This window comes from Schistocerca cancellata, chromosome 4 (assembly GCF_023864275.1).
Source record: "Schistocerca cancellata isolate TAMUIC-IGC-003103 chromosome 4, iqSchCanc2.1, whole genome shotgun sequence".
Taxonomy (NCBI): Eukaryota; Metazoa; Arthropoda; class Insecta; order Orthoptera; family Acrididae; genus Schistocerca; species Schistocerca cancellata.
Genome location: NC_064629.1, coordinates 744,526,983 through 744,553,725, shown reverse-complemented (window position 1 = coordinate 744,553,725; position 26,743 = coordinate 744,526,983). Strand labels below are relative to the sequence as shown.

The following is a 26,743-nucleotide window of genomic DNA, read 5'->3' as shown; positions in this document are numbered from 1 at the left end:
AGATCATTGCCACCAGAACCCACATTCCAAAAACTAATACAGACAAAAAAGAAATACTGTGAACTTTCCGGTTCCCTCCTGTTTGCGTACGTGTGATGTCACATGCCACATCATAATTATATTACGGGGTAAAACCTACCTCTGGAATCAGTATGGTCGTCTGACTCGAATTTTTACTTACAAATTCAAGTCAACTCTTGGCCTGAAAGGTTACACTTTATACCTCTTCAAACACTTTTTCTTACACTATAATATCATTTACATGAGTAACAAAGAATTATCTTAGATTGAGGTAGAGTTTGATGTATAATAAATAAAAATGACTAAGCATCTTCTGCAGCAATGAAACAACAATGAATTAAGAAAAAACTCAAAACCAAAACAGACACATAATGCAGGCAAATGAAAACCTTAACAACAAATGGCAACAACACAACAGGTACTGCATTTTATTTCCAACTATGTGGTGAGTCACAATATGGTGTCTTTGAAGTGTATAATTATGTAAAAATATGGACAAAACCGAAGATGATGTACCACCCATCAGTTTTGATCTATGACATCATCAAAATGGTGGACACCCCTATTTCAGCCTTATACAATGTGGCGACTGTGATGTCACTCATTACACACACAAAAACTCACAAATAACATGAAAAAAAATTTGACATCGGAGATATACTGCTAGAATAACACATTTTTGAGAAAGGGCAAGCTAAACATATGACAATCCTAATAATGAAGACATAGCAAAACAAATGCTACCACAAAACTCAAGCACACGATTCTCAGTAGTGACAAACACACAATAAAAATTGGTATCGGAAATCTCAAACAAAGGCCAAGTACCGCAAAACCAAAATTCGTCCATATAACTCAAACTCCACAATAGTTACCAATCACACTCCAACATAATTACCAACAGCTAACAACACAACACAAAACACTCATAAAAAATTGTGTTAACACAATTTCAATGTACAAGAAAAGCACACTTATGCACAAAAATATACACAACATACATGCCACAATAAAAAAATAAAACCAAAAAAATATACTTATCAACCAAAGTCAGCCAATACATAAATGAAGCCATAGCAAAAATAACAACATAACACAATCTCTCAAATGGCCAGTCTAGAGTTCTCAAACCAGGAACCCTTCCAGATAGAACACACAAACTACACTCATGCTCATAAATTAAGGATACTGCTGATACATGGTGAAACAATGCTCTGGTGGGAAGTTTGCGTGTTTAAATCACCTCTGAGTATGACCATGTGGTGCATTTGACCTGCGGTCGTCGCACTGTGGTGCTTGCAGCAGTCCACATATGCATGTCAGAGTACGGTGCAGCGAGTAAGTGTGCAGACATTTTCAGACATGCTAATGGTGCCTGTGTGTTGAAAATGGCTCAAAGAACACATATTGATGACATTATGAGGGGTAGAATTCTAGGGCGACTGGGGGCTGGTCAAACACAGCAGGTCAAAGCACAGGCCTTCCGTGTGCCACAAAGTGTGATCTCAAGATTACGATAACATTTCCAGCAGACTGGAAACGTGTCCAGGCACTACAGTGTGGGACGTCCACAGTGTACAACACAACAAGAAGACCGATATCTCACCATCAGTGCCCGCAGACAACCACGGAGTACTGCAGGTAGCCTTGCTTGGGAACTTACCGCAGCCACTGGAACAGTTGTCTCCAGATGACTGAACAGACATGGTCTATTCGCCCGTAGACCTGCAAGGTGCATTCCACTGACCCCTGGTCACAGAAGAGCCGTAAAGCCTGGTGTCAAGAGCACAGTACATGGTCATTGGAACATTGGTCCCAGGTTATGTTCACGGACGACTCCAGATATAGTCTGAACAGTGATTCTCGCTGGATTTTCATCTGGCGTGAACCAGGAACCAGATACCAACCCCTTAATGTCCTTGAAAGGGACCTGTATGGAGGTCGTGGTTTGATGGTGTGGGGTGAGATTATGATTGGTGCACGTACAACCCTGCATGTCTGACAGAGGAACTGTAACAGATCAGGTGCATAGGGACATCATTGTGCACCAGTATGTCCGCCTTTTCAGGGGTGCAGTGGGTCCCACCTTCCTCCTAATGGATGATAACACATGGCCCCACCGAGTTGCCATCGTGGAGGAGTACCTTCAAACAGAAGATATCAGGCAAATGGAGTGACCTGCCTTTTCTCCAGACCTAAACCCTATTGAGCATGTCTTGGATGCTCTCGGTTGACATATCGCTGCACGTCTTCAAACCCCTAGAACACTTCAGGAGCTCCGACAGGCACTGGTGCAAGAATGGGAGGCTACACTGTAGCAGCTGCTCGATCACCTGATCCAGAGTATGTCAACCCGTTGTGCGGCCTGTGTACGTCTGCATGGTGATCATATCCCATGCTGATGTCAGAGTACATGCACAGAAAACAGTGGCGTTTTGTAGCACATGTGTTTTGGGACTGTTTTCAAAACTTATCACCAATACCGTGGGCTTACAGATCTGTGTCGTGTGTCTTCCCTATGTGCCTATGCTATTAGTGACAGTTTTGTGTAGTGCCGCATTGTGTGGCACTACATTCTGCAATTATCCTTAATTTATGAGCATGAGTGTAGTCCCTGGTCTGAGATGCAGCAACTTTGGTCAATCTCATACCTCCTCCATAAACATAACATTGCAAATATTGTGCAATCAAACTGAATAACTGTAGGAATTACATCATCCCCATTGCAGCTTGCGGGACCTACTCATGAACTAGATCTCCAACCATAAACAAGACACCCCACCCACGAACGAATCCATGCCCACAACTGCCACCTTCAAAACAACTCACCAAAGAAACCATAATGAACTCTTCCAATATTATTCTCACAAACAGCACTCAGGAAGTGCAAATTAATCACTAACGGCACTCTCAAACTATTTATAAACAAATATCCCACAATAGAGCATTCCACTGCCTATTCCGACAAGACCTCTGTAAACACAATCCATTTCATATACACTGTGGCACCATGACATCACACAACAAAACACTGTAATACTTAGTCTGTCGGTAAACTAGTAAGCAAACAGACAAGTTCCCACTCTGCTACCCAGCATGTCAAAAGGTTATGTTGTGACTTTGAAAGGTATTAGTCAAGTAGTCCAAATGGGCACAAAAACATTTCATTTTGCTGTCGACAAGTTAGGTGGTGTAGTGGTGGCCATTTTTTATTTTATGTTTGACTATGATTTGATTACCCAAGGTGCAGAATCATACTAATTTTTAATGTGCTGTTACAACCAAAAAGAATTTCACAGTGCTTGCCTCTTATACAAATGTAAGTTATTATTAAGTAGATGGTATTTACCGGTACACCTAGTTTTTGTTCTATCCGTATCTTATATGAGCATGGCCTGAGAATGACTGCACTGACAACAGAAGCTAGTCTAACCATATTTTAATCTTATATATATATATATATATATATGGTTATAATAGAAGGAAACATTCCACGAAGGAAAAATATACCTAAAAACAAAGATGATGTGACTTACCAAATGAAAGTGCTGGCAGGTCGACAGACACACAAACGAACACAAACATACACACAAAATTCAAGCTTTCGCAACAAACTGTTGCCTCATCAGGAAAGAGGGAAGGAGAGGGAAAGACGAAAGGATGTGGGTTTTAAGGGAGAGGGTAAGGAGTCATTCCAGTCCCAGGAGCGGAAAGACTTACCTTAGGGGGAAAAAAGGACGGGTATACACTCGCACACACACACATATCCATCCACACATATACAGACACAAGCAGACATATATAACTCTTTAAATATGTCTGCTTGTGTCTGTATATGTGTGGATGGATATGTGTGTGTGTGCACGAGTGTATACCCGTCCTTTTTTCCCCCTAAGGTAAGTCTTTCCGCTCCCGGGACTGGAATGACTCCTTACCCTCTCCCTTAAAACCCACATCCTTTCGTCTTTCCCTCTCCTTCCCTCTTTCCTGATGAGGCAACAGTTTGTTGCGAAAGCTTGAATTTTGTGTGTATGTTTGGGTTCGTTTGTGTGTCTGTCGACCTGCCAGCACTTTCATTTGGTAAGTCACACCATCTTTGTTTATATATATATATATATATATATATATATATATATATATATATATATATATATATATATATACGCACACAGTTAGAAGATTTTTGAATTTTTTTTTACACATTTTAACATATTATGTAAGTTTCTTTTCTCCTTCCCTTAACAATCCAGCATTACTACTTATGTATATATTCTGATAGGATTTTCAACACAATACAGTGCAATTATTCTGTAATTAAAGGTTTATTCCCTCACTGTGTTTCTGCTAAGAGGTCTTCTTTGACGGGCTGAACCGAAATCAATTCTTACTATAAGAGGGGAGTTCAATAAGTAATGGGGAAATGGTAATTTCGCTTCTCGAATTAGCCTGATTCGCACAACTTTTTTGTCACTGTTGGTAAATATGTACAAAAATTATCTTCAAAATGTTTGGCATATTGGCTATTTAGTCTATTATCAACTGTCAAAATGCTTATATGTGCTTTGGCAGTATCAGCGATTATTTATTTTGTATAAAAATGGAACAGGGAATGTGTGTTAAATTTTACAATAAGAAGGGAAGAAAATGTAAAAGTTTTAGAAATGTTAAATATTGTTTCTGGTGAGTCTGCTGCAAGTAAAATAACAGTTTATAAGTGATACATGTGTTCTGAAGGTTGTCATGAATACACTGAAGATAACGACTGCCTTGGCCACCTCAGAACATCAACTGATAAAAAAATGAAAAAAATTAATATGAATGATCACCAAACTACAATCAGAGATGTAGCTGTTGATGTTAGCATATCAACTGGTTAATGTCATGAAGCTGTTTTGGGTAAAATTGTTCCAACATTATCGAATTTCAAACAAAAACAGAGTGGCAAATGCGAGTCACTCAGGAGTTGCTAGATGGGGGTCAACAACAATGCAGAACTACTGAAATGGGTCATAACAGGTGACAAAACATGTGATGACAGATATGATGTTGAAACTGGTGTGGAACCATTTTGTATTGCCAAGACTGGAAGCATAAGTCTATGGAAATTCAATGCAGCACTCAATCTGACCCAGTCAGATTTCTTTCAAATTTAGTACATTTGATGATGCAGATTAGAGGTGGAAAACAACAAATTTGCAGAGAGGTGTATGACAATTGTGAAGAAAGTTATAGGTCTGCTAGGTTTTGAAACTGTGAAATTTACATGCATCTGTCTCAACATAAATGATTATAATTCTTGTTCTAATCCAGATACAGCAATGAAACTTGTATCATTGAAAAGCTTTACATTGATATGCAACATGGTGGGTTTCTATGACTTTTCACATTCAAGGCCACTGACCTTAACATTTGACCTTGAATATCTCAAAACACCACACCTTCAACTTTTTTGGAAAAAATATATTGTATTGCCCAAACAGCCTACCACAGGCATGATAAATAAGAAGATACAAGGCATCATGACCAAAAATTTATTTCATCTACATCACTACACTAGCAAAATGTAGTGAGCAGCTATTTACACAGGTTTTTTTCCAGAACAGTAGACAATAGCAGTCATTACTGACAAATTGATGAAAATTTCTTGCTGTGGACAGCCAATCAGAAAGACTTTTACTTTAATCAATCATCAGTAACTTGTTACACGGGTGTGGCATACTTACTGTATCTGCAGTGTTCATGTGCTGCGAGAAGTATTTAGTAGTAGTTTGTGAAATATGGATTTCAAGTCAAAATCATACTATTGCAATCCATTTAAAGATGCAGATCATGCAAGAGCACAGAAGAATTTGAGGAATGTTCAGGAGTGGATGGTAAACAAGTATCCTAAGGTATCGCTAAGTGGAAAAATTTGCACCAAATGTAAAACGCAAATATCGCAAAACACATCAACCCCAGCAGGTGTTTTATCAGGTGTGCTAGGTACTCCCAGAGATGATGTTAAGTGAAGCTGAAATTGCTTCGAATCTGACACCGGATTCTTTAAAAACTAGCCTTCAGCATGAGACAAAGTGCCCAAAGCAAAAATTTAAAAAGGTTACCTCAGTGAGGGAGCATAACTATGTGACAGCTGGAACAAGAAGAGTGTGGAAAAAAGGGAGAAAGAGAAATCATAAACCCAGCTGAAAAGTTAGTTTCACAATACAGAATGTGTGTGTGACAAAATAAAATTTTGACAGTACTTCCAAAGAGCTGGAGTATAAAGAAAACTATGGAATTATTTTCCGCTTCAGATTATAATGGTACCAAGAGCAAAACAGTCAATAACAGAACAAGGTATATTAATGTCTCCAAAGCCAGGTACGACATGTTGTGAGAAAGCTATTCAACATGTACATAATTTTTACTGTGAAAATAACGTGAGTTGTGTGGGACTGTCTCTGTGAAAGAAAATGGAATTAGAGTACTTAAGCAGAAGCCACTAGGGTTACACAATATCAAGGAATTGTATGGATATTTCAAAGATACATACAGATATGTAAATACTGGATTCTCAAAATTTAGTGAGTTGCAGCTAAAGCACAGTGCTCTTGCCTCTGCCAGTGGGATCCATGCTGTTTGTGTGTCTCATTCAGAATTTTAAGTTAATGGTTGAAGGGTGTAAATTGAAAGAACTAATGAAGTGTGAAGAACACACATTGCCATCATAAAAGCACTGGTAGCATTTGTTACCTGCAGTCCTGCACTTCCAGCATGTTTCTTAGGTGCATATCTCTATTGCCCACATTTGACAAGACAGACTAATAATCTGTTTGTAATGTTTGGTGCACATTGCATTGATGAAATTACCTACAAATGTTGATTAACCAAAGGCAGGGTAGTTCTAGAGCCTGTAATAAAATCAATAGGCGATTTCATTGAGGTGTTTGCATCGAGTTCATGACAGCTCCTATCACACTCATGTATTATCCAGCAGCAGTCATAGATCCTTGAAATCATTAAAGAAGAAATGATAGTACATGAATATCTTGCTGTCTATGATTTTGTACAGAATTACCCCTTCACTATTCAGGATAAAGTACAAGGAATTCACCCATTTGTAGCTTACTACCAGGCACAAATACTTATGAAACACACCATGCGTGTACTCTTTCCAGCACAATCTCATCAATTCCTTAAACAGTCACTTTCCAACTCCAAAACACATTTACTACTGTTTGTAAGGATGTGCTGTCCAGTACAAAAACAGCAAGAATTTCATGACTCTGTCTCAGGAAGATTAGCTGCACTTACCAGCCACAAGTGACCTCATGAAAACTGTATTTTGACATAACAATTGAATCAATGGTGCAAAGAAAATATTCCTTTGTGTGTTTTCAATTATACATCCATTTCCCATCATGATTAAGATCTTGGCAAGTTGAAGCAATGTTTCAAGAATATGATTCCAGGTACCCATACGCTTCATTGTACAAATACCTACTGACAAAGGCAGAGTAGAAACAAAGACATATTCTGCTTCTTTAGTGAGCAGAGAAGAATCTGCGATGGCTACGTGGAAAGAAATGATGTTTTTAAAGTGTATGGATTTGTTGCCCGTCTGTATGACAATCATTGGTGGGCTGTATATGTCTTACAAACTTATGAAGAAACAGATGAGGTACACACCAGCTTCTTGCGTCCACAGTCTCCACCATTTATGTTTTCTACCAAACCTGACACTTGTTTCATCAGAAGATGTGATATTGTGACAATAATGGATCCAGTGACACCAACTGGAAGGACATACACTCTCCCTGCATCCAATCTGATGAACATTAACAATTTAACTGAAGATTTATGAAATGAGAGGTAACTACTTTTTATTACCTTTTTATTGAAGCTACATTGTAAATCATTCGTAATACCACTACAATAATATAAACCATATTTTTGGACATTACCTATGAATTGTAACTTTCAACGAACTGTTTTCATATTTATGTTCTATGTTCTGCATTTTGGTAGTGTACTGATGCTGGCAAAATAAATTTTTGGATATGATGCCTTTGGTGTGGCATCTAGATATTTACCATGTTTATAGCAGAAACCCTCAATGTTGCATATGATTAGATTAGATTCAGTTTTTGTTCCATAGACCCAAAAAATGAGATGACTCTCATGGGTGTGGAACATGTCAGAAAGTATGGCATAAAAACATAAAACATTTTAATACAATACATACTACCCTGATCATTTGTCAGGAGATAGTCAAAAATAAGTTAATACAATGCAGTAAACTGGGACAGCTAATATTTACAGAATTAACACATTGTCACAGTGAAACACTGTTATGCACTGTTAATAAACTTATCATACGCAAAATACCTAATCTTGACTGTTGTGACCAAGTGTTGTAGAAACTGAAATCTAACAGATATTTTTACTTAAGCTGACTTAACAGTCTCTGTTAAGATGTTCATCTATGGAGTAGAAGGAGTTGCATATCAAAGTCTTTCAAACTCTGTTTAAACCGTGCTTTATCTGAAACCAAGTTCTTAATGGTTGCTGGCAATTTATTAAAAATGTGTGTTCCTGAATATTGGATCCCTTTTTGGACCAAAGTAAGTGATTTTAGGCCTTTATGTGGATTGTTCTTATTCCTAGTATTGATACTGTGTACTGAGCTATTGGTTGGAAATAGGGATGTATTACTTGCAACAAATTTCATTAAGGATTAAATATACTGAGAAGCTGTGGTTAGAATACAAAGTTCCTTGAACAGGTTTCTACAAGATGTTCTCGAATTTACACCACAAATGATTCTTATCACACGCTTTTGCACCCTAAAATCTTTTGATCGGTTTGACGAGTTGCCCCAGAATATGATCCCATATGACATAATAGAATGAAAGTAAGCAAAGTATGCAATTTTTCTTATATTTATATCTCCTACATCTGAAATCATTCTCATGGCAAATACAGACTTGTTTAGGTGCTTAAGCAATTCTGTGGTATGCCCTTCCCTATTGAATTTATTATCGAGTTGTAATCCCAGAAATTTAACACGGTCAACCTCTTCGATCTGCATGTCTTCATAAGTTATATTCATGCTGTAAGGAAATTGCTTACAGGTACTGAACTGCATACAGTGGGTCTTCTCAAAGTTTAATGACAAAGAATTAGTTCTAAACCACATATTAAAGTCAGTGAAAATTTGACTAGCAGCTATTTCTAAATCTGTACTTGACTTGCTACTTATTGCAATGTTTGTATCATCAGCAAACAAAACAAACTTAGCATCTGGCAATGTAACAGATGAGAGGTCATTAATATACACAAGGAAAAGCCATGGACCCAAAATGGAACCTTGAGGAACACCACATGTAATTAATTCCCAGTCAGATGAAGACTGACTGCTTACTGCACAGGTATTTCACGACAACACCCTTTGTTTCCTGTTAGATAGATACGACACACCATTTCACAGCATTGCCAGTGACACCACAATACCCTAATTTACTTAGGAGAATGCTGTGGTTCACACAGTCAAAGGCTTTTGACAGGTCACAGAAAATGCCAGTAGCCTGTAATTTATTATCTGATGAATTCTACACTTTAAGTGTAGGGTAAATAGCTTTCTCCGTATCAGAACCCTTCAGAAATCCAAACTGTGACTTGGACAATATATTATTTGCAGTCAGATGCTAAGGAGGCGCTTTAACACAATCTTTTCAAATACTTTTAACAAAGCCGTCAAAAGTGAAATTGGTCGATAGTTTGATGGTATCTCTTTATCCCCCTTCTTGTAAAGAGGCTTAACTTCAGCATATTTTAGACAGTCTGGAAATGTTCCACTGATAAAGAGATTGATTACACAAATAACTTAAGATAGAACTTAACTCGCATAAGCGCTCTTTGATTAACTTTGTTGATATGTTATCATACCCAATGGAATACTTAGATTTTAAGGGTTTTATGATGGATGCTACTTCTTTGGGAGATGTGAGTGTCATTTCCATTTTACTGAAGTTATTTTTAAAGACTTGTCTCAGATACTCCATTGCACTGTTCACTGAACCTGATAACCCCGAGCTGTCAGTAACAGAAATGAAATAGTTGTTTGAGAGGTTTGCAACACTAAACTGTACTTGTTACCAAAGTTTCATTTATTTTTAGAGCTATCTGTTCCTCTTCCTTTTTGGCCACACCTGTCTGTCTTCACAATATCCCATACAGTTTTTATTTTATTACCTGATGTAATTATCTTTTTCTCATAATTAAGCTGCTTCGATTTCTGGATTACTTGCTTCAATATTTTGCAGTATTCTTTGTAATGCATTACAATTCTAACCTGAGAGCTATACCTAGATAGTAGATAGAGTCTCCTTTTTGTCCCACATGATATCAGTTTATTTTTTGGCTTGTGTGTGAGTTGAGTTACCTTTAGGGGAAAATAATTCTCAAAAGTGGAGGCAACTTTATTAATGAATGCTTTGTATTTTCCATTTGAGTCAGATGTATTGTAAACAACTATGTAGTCCATGTCTTTGAGCAATTTCCTGAATTTCTCAATTTTTGAATTTTTTATTATCCTCCTGTACTCAGATTTAATAGATTTTTAATCCTGACAAGTTTCAACATTTAACACAAGATGCTGCACATCATGATCAGACGGTTTTGTGATATGACTTTTTTCCCCTAGATTTGTCTGCAAAGATATTATCAATAGCAGTCTCAGAGCATTTTTACATATCCTAGTAGCAAAGTTCACAGCACGAAATAAATTGAATGATAATGTTACTGACCGCAATAATTGTTTACTGACAGAGCTTTTCCATAAATCCACATTAAAATCCCCAGAAACCACATTTCCTTGTTTTTTGCCATAAGATGGGACAGCAGAGCTTCCGGGTTTTTTTATGAAGAGGTTAAAATTTCCTGAAGGAGATCTGTATATACCTACTATTATAAAGGACTTATTATGAAATACTACTTCTGTTGCACAAGCTTCTAAGTGCTGCTCTTAGCAAAATTTATTAATATAAATATTCTTGAAATCAAAACAGTTTCTGGCAAATATGGGAACTCCTCCTTTCTCCATATTTCCTCTACAGAAATAAGAAGCTAACTTGAATCCTTTAACATTTAACATATATATACCAGTGGTCGCATGCTGTTCAGAGAGGCAAATTATATCAACTGGTTTGCTCAACTCTAATTCTTCGACACAAATAAGCAACCCCTTAGTCCTCGGATATTCTGATGCAATAGTGATAGCTGATTTTATGCACTGGCTGAATTACAACTGGATGAACCTAATTTTCCTGCCAATTCCAATTTTTGAGTATCTTTAGTTTCTGCAATCCCTATCCTACAAAAACTGCTGATCTGTCACTTGTAGCCACTGGTACTTTACCACTTACGACAGTGCCCTCCCACACGCCCAAGTTATTTGCTATTAACCCAAACAGTTTTCCCTTCCCTTTCCCGTTGAGGTGAAGGCCGTGCCTAGTATAGTCCCACCTGCTGATAGAGTCAACAGGAACCACACCGCTATGAGACCCCATACCCGATCTAAGCAGCCATTCCACCTCTAAATTAACTCTCGTAACAGAAGAGTTTAAATGAGGCCGGTCATGGCGACTCAGAACAGACACAAGCCCAACACCAGTATATCTCACTGCTGAAGCTATCTTTACCAGGTCACTCTCAATTGAATAATTTCAGTTCCTATCTATGCCCTTGCCCACCCCACCCACTGTTACCACGGTGTCTTCCTTTGTGGAGTCTTTACAAAGTGATCCTACATCCTCTGTCACCTGACCCAGACTTGCACTAGGTTTAAAAAAGCTTGTGACCTGGTAACCTGACCATAGTTCATCCTGTAAAGTTGGCCAACACCTCTACCATGTTAACTACCTAACAAAACCTTCTTCATCACAGCTTTTTCTGACTTCTTACTTTTCAAACACTTTTTGAAAGTTTGTTGTGTCCTGTCTACTCCTACATCTATTTGTGGCTCATCAATTTCCAATTGTGGCAACAGATCAAACCTATTTTCCACATTCACAACCACACTGTTTGAAAACGTCCTATTTCTTCTAGAACCTGTTGTCACTTCCTACCTCTCTTTTCCCTTCTCCCCCCTTAACCTTTCCAGGTCTAGTTTCGCTTGAAGGGCAGCAATCTTCTCTTCTTGTCCCAGTACCTTCCTATCTCTACAGCAAATCCTGCACAACCAATGAGCCTTGTTTATTTCCCCAATTCCCACACCACTAAAGTCATCAACGTAAAAGAAACTGCAACAACCCTCACACCACACACTGGAACAAACACTTCTACGGCAAGTCGTACACTTCTCACTCACGGCAAACAAATAGTAGCTTTAGTCCGAGTTAAAACAAGAATAACTTCGCAAATTACTCAATTAATATATTAAATTTCTTAGAAAGTTTAGGCCTAAAGTTTGGATACTAATTCAAAACTTCTGAAGAAACAAAAATGATATAACCTGTATTGTTTATGTGATGAAACAAAAAGCAAACAAAGAACTGAGCCTACACTGTCTAAAGTTTCCACTTATTTCGGTACTTTTCACTTCGACTACCTACTACAAACTCAAATGGATAGCGTATAAGAATACACTAACAGCACAACTTTACTTTACTGAAATAATCACACAACTTACAGTATATCACAACGTAAACAAATCCTAGTCCAAAACTCGCACCTATGAAATGTTTTTTTTTTTTCCTTCTTCTTCTTCGAAAATACGCAAAAAATGTGAACCCTTCAATTGATAGCTTACAATAGGTATTAATTTACTAATTATGATGTAATATTGGTTTAATTAATTGTTATTACACAATTAAACACTTCTCTTTAAGAGAGCTGTGAATGTGCACCACCCGCCAACCAAAGTTCTTTTCTATATTGTATTTTCTTGAATGTATACCTCTACTTATTAGCTTTTCAATTATGTATATTTAATTGCTGCATATGGATTATGTTGAGACAGATGTGTAAATTTCACACAATATCCAAAGTTTGCAGACCTGTAACTTTCTTCACAACTGTCACATACCTCTGCAAATTGGTAGTTTTCCATCTCTTATCTGGATCATTGAATATAGTAAATTTGAAAGAAATATGAGGTGGTCAGACTGAAAAAGTTACTTTTCTGCACAGAACTGACATGGAATTACATGCCCAAAGAGCTAGAAAAGTTTGGTCAAATGTGAAGGTTAAGCTCACTGTGTTCTTTAGAACATAACAGAGGTCAATGAAATTTAAAATAATAATAATAATAATAATAATAATAATTTTTTATTTGATAGCAGATCTTTATAGATTTTTATGAGCTGAATCCAAATCTAGCCTTAGTTTTTTTATATCACCCATAGCTTTCGAGCAACATGCTTTTTATTATGTAGTATAAAAATCCTATGCTACACAATAAATGGGGAAATTAATGAAACGCTTTGTTACAACATAAGCATGGGTTGTATTTACAGTAAGCTACTTAAAACAATGATGTGTGTTAATAGTGGTTTCACTTGTCAGCTGGAATTGGTTTGAATTTTCTTTCTCTTTTTTCTTTGAAGCTTCTTATGCAGCTTTTTCTACGATGAGTCGCTCGCTGAACTTCTCGGTGAAGTGACCAACAGTAGTCCCCCATCATTTTGGTTTTCCAGCATCCTTGGCAGTGTTTTTTCCATCACTTTAATGTCCTGGTGAAAACGCTATACTTGCTCCTCACTAATATCTCCCATATTGTCTGGGAAGTAATAAAGGTGACTGTTCAAAAAGTGAACTTTAAGGCTCATTGAACATCCTAAAGTTTTAAACTTCTTTAATGTTGTAGCTATAATAAAAACATATTCCTGGGTCTTTTTCATGTCCTAAGAACTTTGTAACGACTGGCTTGAATGATACCCATGCTTCTTTCTCATTTAAGGTCATTGTGGATTCAAAGTTAACATCAAACATCAATTTTCTAATGTCAGGTACGACAAAGACACCTTCCTTTAGTTTAGCTTCTGAAACTTGTGGAAACTTTTGGCAGAGATACTTAAAACATGGTCCATCTTTACGCAAAGCCTTTACAAACTGTTTCAATACGTCTAATTTTATATGTACAGGTGGTAGGAGTATGTGTTTTTTTTTTTTTTATTATCTACACGGTCTTTGTATAGAACGTTCTTTAAGGACTCCCTCACAGGCCAGTTCTTTCTGCACCAGTGTTGATCCCTAGCCATATTGTCCCAATCACACAAGAAACATGGAAATTTGGTAATGCCACCTTGCTGACCAAGGAGCATGCATCTTACTTTTAGATCGTCACATATCATCCAACCATGAGCAGAATAGCCTATTTTACTCAGCACTATTTCTAGGTTTTCACAGCTTTCTTTCATATGTACAGAATGTTCAACAGGTATACATACATTAAAGGAACTGTCTGTAGAAGTGTGTGTGTACATTCTGCCTTATAACTTATGATGTTTAGACAACATTGCAAAACAAATACTGCCTCTAAGTTTACTCATTATACCATGAGAGACATTTCATTTCTGAAGGCATTATATTCTCTAAACCTGATGCCTATTAGCAATTCTTGCACACTGTAGTCTCTGAGAAAGATATTCATCTCACCAATCATGCTCCCTATGCTGAGCCTTAAAAGATTTTAAATACAATAATGTAATCAAAGTAGACAACAAGTAAAGCCAAAGTTGCCGCTAACCTGTTGATGTATATGTCCATTGTAAAATGACCACCACATGGCGAATAGACAAAGGTTATACACTTTGCTATTTCCATTCAAATACTGGTTTCATTTCTCATAAAACAAACCGTCTAATGAAACATGTAACAGTACAGCAGGCATAAAACTGAAACCTGTAGCATTATGACATTTTCAAGTGATTTATTACCTCATGTACAAGGTAGTGCATAAGTTTGCATAGCATTTTTGTTTTGCATGTTGGTTTTCTGGTTGCTATGGATTTATTTATCAACTGTCAATTTTTGTTTTTAATTAACTATTTCTGTTTGAGTTTATATATTGTAATTTTGAAATAGTTAGCGGAGCTGCGGACACTGAAATATGGACTGCAAAGTGGAAAAATCTGAACACATCCAACTTATTCTTCGGAGTTCTACAGATGGGTGACACCGGCGGTGGCAGCCAGAAACATTTGCACCTTGTATGAGGATAATACCAATGGACAGAGCATGGCATAAAAATGGTTCTCTCATTTTAAGGAATCGCCCAAAAAAAAAAAAAAAAGAATTGGCTGAGGAAATCGAAAATAATGTCTTTCAGAAAATCAAGCAAACTTCTGCAAATGAACTTTGGGTCAACAGAAACATCCGATCTCACGCGTCGGCTTTGACCCGTGGCGTAAGGGTGTTGTGGTGTGTGACGTCATTACGGCGCGGAGTTTGGCTTGTGAGTGTGGCGTGTTTGTAGATGTTGCCTCGTTGACGTTACCTTAGTAGGAGTTTTATGGCCTGTAATATATAGTTTACCTTTTTACTGTACTTTTTGTTTTAACGTCGTCTATGAGGCTTTTATCAGTTTGCCACTAGATTGTTCAATCTTTATGGTCTATATGTTTTGTCGCTACTCGTTATGTCTAATGAATCAATATTGTTTTTTTCTTTTTTTTTATCTTTTGATTGACCTACACATTTATCTGTAGCGTAGCCCTGAATACGAGGTTAGGTTGGGAGTTTTTTTTGGCAGGGGGGGGGGCGCAGCCCCCCCCCCCTGCCTGACCAGGAGTACCACTTGTTTATTATTATCTTTGTTTGCTATCAATGTTAGCAGATTGTTCTTGTGAAACCTTTGTGTGTGTTGTTTTTCTATGTGTTTTCGTCTTTGTGATACGTATGCAACGTTTTTATATCCGCCATATTGGAATTGTCGTTTATGGTCGTTTCCGCCATATTTGTGACGTCATGGGTCAAAGCCGACGGGTTGGATCGGACGCTTCCGTATTTCCTGAACTTTTATTAAATTTTAATAAAACACACCACAGTAAATGGCGTAACACCGTTGATAAATAAAGAGCTCGTCAGGATTTAAAATTTTTAGGTGGGTACAGCGATGAGACAACTGAACTGGACGAAACACATTGATGATCTACTGAAACATTTGAGTTCAGCTACTTATGCTATTAGGGTCATTGCAAGTTTAGGTGGTGGACATATCACTAAATTAGTCTACTGTGTGAATTTCCATTCACTGATTTCGCATGACATCATATTTTTGGCCAGTTCATCATTAAGGAAAAAATATTCACTGCACGAAAGCGTTTAATCAGAACTCAGAATACCAGTGGAGCCCACCCGAGATCATCTTGCAGGCATTTATTTAAGGACCTACGGATATCCCCAGTAGCTTATATATACATACATATCCACAATCAAATTTGTTAATAAGAACCCATCCAAATTCAAAAGCAATGGCAATGCGCATAGCTACAACACTAGGAGAACGGTTGGACTTCTATAGTCTGAATTACGCTGCCACAGAAGTCTTTTGTCAATTACCAAATAGTATCAGAAGCCTAACGGATAGTCAACCAGCATTTAAAAATAAATTAAAAGAATTTCTGAATGACAAACCCTTCTACTCAATAGAATTTTTAGATATAAATGAGTAATCATGCAATAGTTATTTTAAAAATTGAATTACGGGAAATAAGAAAATTTTGTTAAACTGACACACTACACATCATCATGAAGTGTCATTCACAATCTATGGGACAAGTATTAATCTAATCTAGGAGGATCATTTTAACATCAGTGAGTCTCTATGTTCAGGAAGACCTTCAGGGGTTGATGATCATTTAAACGCATTAATCCACAATGACCCACTTCAGTGTACTCGAGAACTGGCATATGCGATGAACTGTGATCATTCAACCATTGTGTGACATTAGAATGCAATGGAGAAGGTTCAGAAATCTCGTGTACGGATACTGCTTGCTTTACGCAAAAACCACAAAAATCAATGGGTGGCCATACGTGCCTCTCCGCTCTCTCATCTCCTGAACAACACCGACTATTCGTATCCTGTATCGTTACTGGTAAGGAGAAATGGTGTTATTATGGTAGCATATGGGAAAGAAAGGAATGGTTGAGCCCAAATGAAGCAGTAACTCCCCATACAAAGAACCGTGCCCACACAAAAGATAATGCTATGAACGTCGTGGAATAGCGACAATGTGGTGTACTACTAATTGCTTCCCTGAGGTGTAACCATCAAAGCTGACATTTACTGTCAACAACTGAAACGTCTTGCAGTTGCAATCCGAGAACAATGACCACGAAGGCTATGCGAGGTGACGCTACCCCACGACAACAACCACCCGCATTCTGCTAAACTGACCAAAAACACTACACGAGTTTGGTTGGGAAGTCATTCTGTTTCTACCTTATTCACCCGATCTTGCAGCCTCAGGTATTAATATTTTCTGCTGTCTATCAAACAACCTCCAGAGAATTTGTTCTCCAGGTGAAAATGTGCTCCAAACATGGTTCCACAAGTTCCTCACGTCAATACCAAGTGACTGCTAGTCATGGAATCTAAAGGTTATGGCAGTGTTGGCAGATTGCTGTAAATAGTGAAAGACAATATATTTCTGATGACTGAAGTCTCTATTATGCATATCTGTTGTGTTTATTAAACTTCTGGAAAAAATGCTTTGAACCTAAGTGCCAACCTAACAGATTAAATTCATTCAAAACATACCATACTGAATACACTTTCAGCAAACATGCTATTTTTACACAGTTACATTGTTCAGTGCCTGGAACTAACAAACTTATCAGTGTGTCACATTTAGGAATGTACAATTATAAAGTGAGCACACCAGTTTTGGCCTTTGCAGTTAATTTGGGTGTGGGCCTCAGGTAGTTTTCCACACAAATATTTCCAAATGCTTTTTTGTCCTGTTGTATCCAAATTACAGACAGTGTGCGAATTATATCGAACGAAATGGGAGACATCAATACCTCATGCACATACGTAAATAAAAAAGTATTTACTTCATTACTAGCTCATGTAGCCTGCATACACAGACAGGAGCGAGAGAGCAAGTCTTTTTCACTGTTTATTATCATGTTTTATCACTCACTCTGACATCTAAAAATGAAAAATGTGGATCTTACTTAAACAAAGCGTCTTAAGATCAGACTCAAGTATCTAAAAATGCGAAATGACACCACATCTGATCTCTACATGACGACGTATATTGTTTACATTTGAAGCTGACTACACAGCGAGCGAGACCTACAACAGCAGCAATTCAGGTAACACATAGAATGGTCCAATACAAAATTGATAAACCCGTCCAATCAATGCAATCCATATTTTACCGAACCAACAACGTACTCCAACGATGCTGAAGTAACATTACACAGAACACTGTATGACAGCACCATAACATATATAGAAAATACTTACCAGCATAGATAAGCTTCTGGTTTTCAACTGGATAATCTGCCCCCTTCTCGGCTCGTATCTTTTCTTTCAGCTCCTTCACCTAATGACGATAATAATACACATTGTAATATCCACAAAATACTGCTATAAACTACAATGGGTACAAGAAAACGGTGAACGCAAAATATTTAGAGAGCACTGGAGATCCGAAAGTGTTAAATGGTAAATTACTTCCAAGTCATCTCCTGGATACAAAAGTTCAAGTAAAACATCACATTTTAAAAGAAATATATCATTCTTAGACACTTTTATTTTTAAAAAAAAATCAATGCCATGTAGTTTTAACAATATCAAAAATGGTGAAACTGGAGCAAATCACGTACAATCATTTAAGTCACTACAAAACACAAAACGAAAATTTACTTACTGTAAGATTTATGTCAAAATCTATGACGAATGTTTTCTTTTGCAATGTTTTGAATGTGATAAGCATCTTGGCGCTAATTTATGTAATTACAAACAGTGGTAGCAAAGAAACAAGTTAATCCTTGATAACCCTTCCCCTACGCTCGCTCCGTCACTCGGCATATGCGCCACAGACAATCACGTGATCCAAAGATGTTCGACTAAGCAACAACAAACGTGAGATTACACTTTATGTGGTTTGCAAAAAGTAAACATTTTAACATGAACAAACGAAAGAAGACAACTAGTCCCTTTGTACGTCTCACTCTTTAAAAAGCAGAAAACGAATCGAAGAAGAAATAATATAGCAGGGAAAAACTGTAGAAAAAACAAAAATAATCAACTATTTTCATCCAAAGATGTTCATTAGCACAAACAAACTAGTGGCCCAATCCATAGAGGCGAGAGCTCCACATGTATGTAAAAGGGCGCCACTTCAATGGCGTCTTTGAAACTATATGTGAGAGCATCCATATCAGGAGGCCTGCAGGGTGGAGAGCATTTTGCAGTACCCCAAACGATAAACCCATTGTGCGACGCCACAAGCCTTTCTATTAAGTGTTAAACCGTAAATGACTTTCAAGGTACTTATTGAATATAAAAGCTCAGGTAACACAACCTATTTTAACAGAAATATGTCTTTCTCTGGCATTCCATAGCTTGTAATATTAGAGTATCAGTACTGCATTGGCATCAATAGTATTCAAATTGGTGAAAATTGAGGAAATCATGTGGTAGCGTAAAAGTGACACATAAAACGAAAATAAAATTTTACTTACGGTAAGAGTAGCGTCAATACGTACAACGAATGTTTTCTTTCGTAACGTTTGGATTGTGATAAGCATCTTGGAGAGTAGTTTATGTAATTACAGTGAAAGCATGAACACACACATTCCATCTTCTGTGCTCACTCTAACGCCAGGTTGAATTCAAACAAGTAAGTGAAAAAGAAATAGGCAGGATAATAAATAACCTAAAGAATAAGTTCTCATCTGGATGGGATGGTTTGAGTAGTATAGTGATTAAAAAATGTAATAAGGAATTAGTTAAAGTAATCACCCACCTGGTAAACTGCAGTATCAGAGAACATACATTTCCAAATGTATTGAAATGGAGCACAGTTACACCAGTGCATAAAAAAGGATCCAAGGAAGAGGTTTCAAATTTCAGGCCCATATCATTAATGCATGTCTTCAGCAAAATATTTGAAGTGGTGCTGCTGACACAACTTAGTGACTATTTCTTGAAAATTAAGTTCCTAACAGAGACACAACGTGGATTCCAAAAAGATCATAGTACTATCACAGCAATTACGGAATTTCTTCACAAAACCTATGATGCCCTTGATCAAGGAATGCAAACAGCTGGCGTATTTCTAGACCTTACTAAAGCCTTTGACTCGGTAAACCATGAGTTAATTTTAAGTAAACTTGAGTCATACAATGTAAATGTTGCATCCATGCAATTGCTGGCTACATATTTATTTAACTGCAAGCAGTGTACAAAGCTGACTTACAAAATCAATAATCAGATCATTGGTTTCCAGTCCAAATATGAGACAGTCACACAAGGTGTACCCCAGGGCTCTATTTTGGGCCCTTTCCTTTTCCTAGTGTACATAAATGATATAGAGCAACCTTTCAACTTCCAATTGGTAACCTATGCAAACGATACCTCACTGTTATTTCTTGGTAAACAAAATGATGAGTTAACGTTGGTAGCAACTGAGGGACTACGTCAAATAACTACTTATTTCCAAGATCAGGGTTTGAAAGTTAATATTAGTAAATCTCAGTTATTGCCATTTAAACTTACAAACTCACACCAAATCTCTGTCAGTAACATAGGTGGAATTGAAGTAGTGGACACAGAAGGCTGCAGATTTCTAGGTATTCCCCTAGATGAAAATCTAAGATGGGTAAACCATATCAAATTTTTATGCCTTAAAATCAGCAGTTCATTACATCTAATCAGCCAGTTATCAAAAGTAGTCCCACATCAGACATTAAAAACAATTTATTTTTGCACAGATTAATTATGGGGTAGAGATATGGGGTTGTGCTGCCGACATACATATGAACAGACTATTAACCCTACAGAAAAGAGCAATGAGAATTATCCATGGATTAGGGTATAGAGATTCATGCAGGGAAATCTTTGTTCATCATAAATACCTCACAGTCTACTCACTGTATCTTTACAAATTAATTATATTTTTTGTGACACATCAAAACAAAGCAACAAAGTGCTCTGATATGCATGGCCATAATACAAGAAATAAAGACTGCCACTACAGACAAAGAACAAAGTAAAAACAACAGACCATAGTCCATGCACTAGTGGTCAAATATGGTACAACAGGTTACCGAGCTCTATAAGGTGCCACAAAGGGAACTTATTAAAAGTGAAACTGAAATATTTCCTGATTGACAAGTGTTTATATTCTTTAAGTGAATATTAATATTAAACTAAAATGAATTATTGAATATATATATATATATATATATATATATATATATATATATATATATATATAGTTGTGTAAAATCTGAATATTTGTAATAGGTACGACGTAACACCCAATATTGTGCCTTATTAGGTACAATGGTACATTTGAATCATGTATATGTAATCACATATGTATATTAGACTGTACAAAACTTGTAAAAAATTCTATGATGTTTGCAAAAGACACCAGTTGGTGTCTCCATGCAAAAAAAAAAAAAAAAATACAGTATACAATACAAAATACAATATACAACAAAAAGTGTCACCACAGCTATTGGCATGTGTGAACCGCCAATTTCTAGTGGCGCAACTCCAGAGACGCAACTTTTATCATGTCACAAAACGTTGAACGTTGTTGTAGTTGGTTGCGCCACTTTCCTCTCATCACTGCTCCCTGATGGCAGTATTTTGCAACACGAGCATTCTGTTGCAGTAATTGTGCAGCAATTGCTGCTGTACTCCATTCGATTTCAGTGTGTTTTCGTTTTATTAGTACCGAAAAAAGTGAAAACATTAGTCGGGAGGTACACTTTCGCAGCTTCTGGAACTACAATAACAGCAACCTATGTTTGATTTTTTGCAGTGTGTATGTGTGTGTTTATGTTTGTAAACCAGTGATCCATCCCACAATCTTAAACTATTTTTGGATGAATAAATAAATAAACATATGTAAATAAATAAACGTATGTAATCAAAACAGTGAGTCTTATAACCTTTGTGATTGTGAGTCCAATCATTGAAACTTCCTGGCAGATTAAAACTGTGTGCCCGACCGAGACTCGAACTCCCGAGTTCGAGTCTCGGTCGGGCACACAGTTTTAATCTGCCAAGAAGTTTCATATCAGCGCACACTCCGCTGCAGAGTGAAAATCTCATTCCAGTCCAATCATTATTGATTATATCGGAAATAGTTCCTGAATGTGATGTGGCAGTTGTTAAACTAAAAATTATTTATTCGAAATGCCTACATCAACGAATACAATAATATTCTAAAATGTTGGAAGAGTGGCATGTCTGCAGATGATATTTACACGTCACCTGTTGGTTAGTTTACCATTGCAGACAGTATTTTTTTCTCTTTGAGGGTTATTTATTTTATAAATTTGTTTGTGGCCCCCGATTTATCCCTGCACAAAATCTATTTGTGGATTCAACCTTTTCGTTTCATCTTCCTTATATTTAATTCTTGTCACAACTCTAATGCCAGAACGTGCACTATAACGTTCATATGCACCCATATGGTTTCTATTGACTCCATACTGAAAGCTGTGCAACCACCTAGAATTTGTGGTGTCCTGTATGAATGACAGTTCATGATGCCATTACAAAAAGTCACAATCATTGGCGCCATATTAGGCACGTGTGTGAACCCAGCTTAACGTCCTCCTCTAAGTATATGCGCTATAAACTACCACGCGATACAAAGTTATTGGACAAAGCAAGAAAATCGAAATGACACTGAATTGTATTTTGTGGAAAAACTGTATACAATATGAATTATGTATCCTTAATGTTACAGTCAACCTGCTTGTTATTCTGAAATAGAAATATTTCGGTGTAATAAACACTGATCACACATTTCAAAAGCAACAAAGTGTTCAGAATCTGTAAAATACTCCTTCTTGAATGAGTGTACTGTTTTTACATTTGCTTCTCAAAAAGCGCTTATGTCATAAGCAAAGCCAATGACTTACTATATGAGACTACAATGCAGATTAAACACAAAGTGAAAACAGTCTTCTTTTAGATAGCGAATTTTAATCGCTCTTGAAGTTTGTAACGATACAAGTATCATTACCACCTTGTATAAGCTGTTTCATTTCAATAATATAATTTTCTTTGGTAACTTGTTATTACGAGTATTAGCCGTGCTTCGATCGATAACAATATTTAGAAGACATTGAGGTATTAGAGCAAGCAAGGTACGCTTATCCCATCTAGCGGTAACAGTGACAATATCACTGTACAGTACTGCCACCAGACAGGTAAAGGAGAAACTTAAAGCGTTGAAATGTCGTTTGGAACTTTACCTTTTAAATGACATATGAATTGTTACATGTATTTTGTAAAACTGCGTTCATCGTCGTAATTGTCATGGACTTACGTAAATACTAATGTACAGGGTCATGACTATCGTTTTAAGACATAATCATGAGGGACTTCCCGCAGAAGGGTTTTGGCGGCAGCATTAACGCCTTTTTACTCATTAGAACATTTTCTACGTAAAAGTGAAAGACAGTCTCTTGTTATATGTGAGATGGTGAATGCATATATAAAGTTGAGGTGGTAAAACTGAATGTAATTGTTATGTAAGCCTCGGATGGACGATATGAAGTTGCTGCTTTTACTTCTGCAGTGTTTTAAGCAGCTATTTTCCAAGGAAGAAGTGGTGGCTATATATTTTGTGGACCGGATTGAAGTTGTGTGCTGGCTTACGGCATGCATTACGTTACAGCAAGATCTACTGTGCTGGCCCAGTATGACGATGGAAAGTGCTGCAATGTCTAAGCCACAATTAACAGCTGCAAATTCATCATACTGTAGCAATTCTCGTAAAAGGCTATGAAAAATGCCCACCACCTGTGAAAATACTTATGGTATATTTTTTATTGGTGCTGTTCAGTGTATTGTAAAAGTCGTGACCTCATCCTTCTGTTTGTAAAGATTTGTTAGCTGGTGCCAAATATACGAAGCTCTAAATTCTATTACTGGCATCATTGAGTAAATCAACGTACTGTTTCCAAAGAATTTTGCAAGTTATGTTGTTACAAAGATTAGATACTGCAAATGGGAATCAGTGTTGCAGAAGAGGACACCAAATGGGATCGTGTAATTTTTCTTACCTACAACAGAAAATTCATTTCAGTCTACACGATTTCATAAATTTGATTGTGTGTGACAACAATAAATTCCAGTTTGTTCAAGTGCAGGATACAGTGTTTCTTTGTTTAATGAAAATGTAATCACATCATTGTAGACTTGTTTCGACATAATGTGTAATGTTTTAATAATAATATAAAGCACATTTGCATACAGAATGATCAGATATTGTAACGTAATAAGAAAGTAATGATTATTACACTGAAGTGCCAAAGAAACTGCTACAGGCATGCGTATTCAAACAGAGATAGATGTAAATAGGCAGAATACAGTGCTGAGGGTTGGCAACGCCTATATAAGACAACAAGTGCCTGGTGCAATTGTAAGATCAGTTACTGATGCTACAATGGCAGGTTATCAACATTTAACTGAGTTTGAACGTGATATTATAGTCGGCATATGAGCGATGGGACACAGCATCTCCAAGGCAGCGATGTGGGGATTTTCCCATACGACAATTTCATAAGTGTACTGTGAATGTCATGAATCCAGTACAACATGAAATCTCCGACATCGCTGTGGCCCGAAAGAGATCCTGCAAGAACGGGACCAACTATGACTGTTGAGAATCGTCCAATATGACAGAAGTGCAACCCTTTCGCAAATTGCTGCAGCTATCAGTTCTGGGCCATCAACAAGTGTCAGCATTGGAACCATTCAATGAAACATCATTGATATGGGCTTTCAGAGACGAAGGTTCACTCATGTAGCCTCAATGAGTGCATGACATAAAGCTTTACACTTCGCCGGTGCCCATCAACACTGACATTGGACTGTTGATGACTGGAAACATGTTGCCTGGTTGGAGTATTCCCGTTTCAAGTTGTATCGAGTGGATAGACATGTATAGGTATGGAGACAACCTCATGAATCCATGTCAGCAGGGGACTGTTCAAGCTGGTGATGATGAAGATGATGTTTGGTTTGTGGGGCGCTCAACTGCGCAGTCATCAGCGGCTGTACAAACTCCCTATTTTTACACGGTTCAATGTTTTCACGATCCAGTCTAGCCATAGTCACAAATGGTGATGATGATGAAATGATGAGGACAACAAAAATACCCAGTCCCTGAGCAGAGAAAATCCCCAACCCAGCCAGCAATCGAACCAGGTACCCAAGATCCAGAGGCAGCAGTGCTAGCCACTAGACTACGAGCTCCAGACGTTTAAGCTGGTGGAAGCTCTGTAATGGTGTGGGGCGTGTGTAGTAGGAGTGATATGGGATCCCTGATACGTCTAGATATAATTCTGACAGGTGACATGTATTTGATCATACTGTCTGATCACACTGTCTGGACACACAGAAAGAGTTCATCAGACAATTGGCAAGATGCTTAGTTATTACATTAACGAACAACATTCTAATTCGGATATGTATTTACCAATAATTGTGTCAGTATAGAACGCCAAAACGCATGAAGCAACTGGCATGTCACATTAAGAAGTGGTCTATGGGAGAAAATGCCGTTCCCTTTTGATGTAATCAGGCAAAAAAACGGAAAAGTCGGAGAAACAGTAAAAGATTTCTGTCGAATGATGAAGGATGTATGGAAAAAGCTTCAAAAATCTAGTTCAAAGGATTTGGAGCGACAGGAAAGATTAGGTAATTTCCAAGCTAAATATCCAAATTACAAATGGTTCAAATGGCTCTGAGCACTATGGGACTTAACATCTGAGGTCATCAGTCCCCTAGAACTTAGAACTACTTAAACCTAACTAACCTAAGGACATCACACACATCCATGACCGAAGCAGGATTCGAACCTGCGACCGTAGCGTTCGCGCAATTCCAGACTGAAGCGCCTAGAACCGCTCGGCCACAACGGCCTGCTTCCAAATTACAAAATCGGTCAGTGGGTGATGCTGTCAACCTCATACATTGCAAAAGGAAAAACGAAGAAATTAGTAACAAACTACAGAGGTCCTTATCAGATTATTGAGATCACGTTACCAATCAACGTTAAACTGCAACTGCCCACTCGAACTACTATTGTCCATGCAAGTCGTTTAAAACCTTTTAAGGGCGCTCCAGATGTAATTCTTTCAACAATAGTGTCTGCTTTTTCGAAGAGTGGAGGAAGTGCCTGAAAAGGAAAAAGAGTGGCCACACCAGCACAACATACAGACATGGCACCATACAATCTTTGACCAAGGGTGCGAATGTCCTAGTTGAATCATAGTAGACCGTGGATAGTATACAAATGTAATTAATTAATAAATGATAATAGTTTTTTTAAAAAAAATTGGATGTAGAAACATGTAGATCTTGTAGTTAACGATGTATTCCTTCTTTTCTTTGTTTTTGTTTTTACTAGGTTGATAGGCCCATAACCATGTTATTTGCTTTTTTCAGGTAACGCCTCTAGCATAATGGACAACTACATTGTGACTGTACTGCTTATCATAATTGCATTATTGACTAATACGAACA

At 37.3% G+C, this 26,743-nt stretch overlaps 1 protein-coding gene across 2 annotated transcripts in view; it reads right to left on the bottom strand.

The window, feature by feature from the left end:
- Positions 1 to 19,074, bottom strand: part of LOC126183906 (UV excision repair protein RAD23 homolog A-like) — a 152,842-nt gene extending 133,768 nt beyond the window's left edge. For both annotated transcript variants that reach the window (XM_049926248.1, XM_049926249.1), the window contains exons 1-2: positions 18,888 to 19,074; positions 18,482 to 18,560 (exon numbers count right to left, since the gene is read on the bottom strand). In XM_049926248.1, the coding sequence (XP_049782205.1) occupies positions 18,482 to 18,560; positions 18,888 to 18,953 (145 nt within the window). In that variant the 5' untranslated portion in view covers positions 18,954 to 19,074. The remainder of the gene's footprint in view (positions 1 to 18,481; positions 18,561 to 18,887) is intronic.
- Positions 19,075 to 26,743: the final 7,669 nt, after the last annotated feature.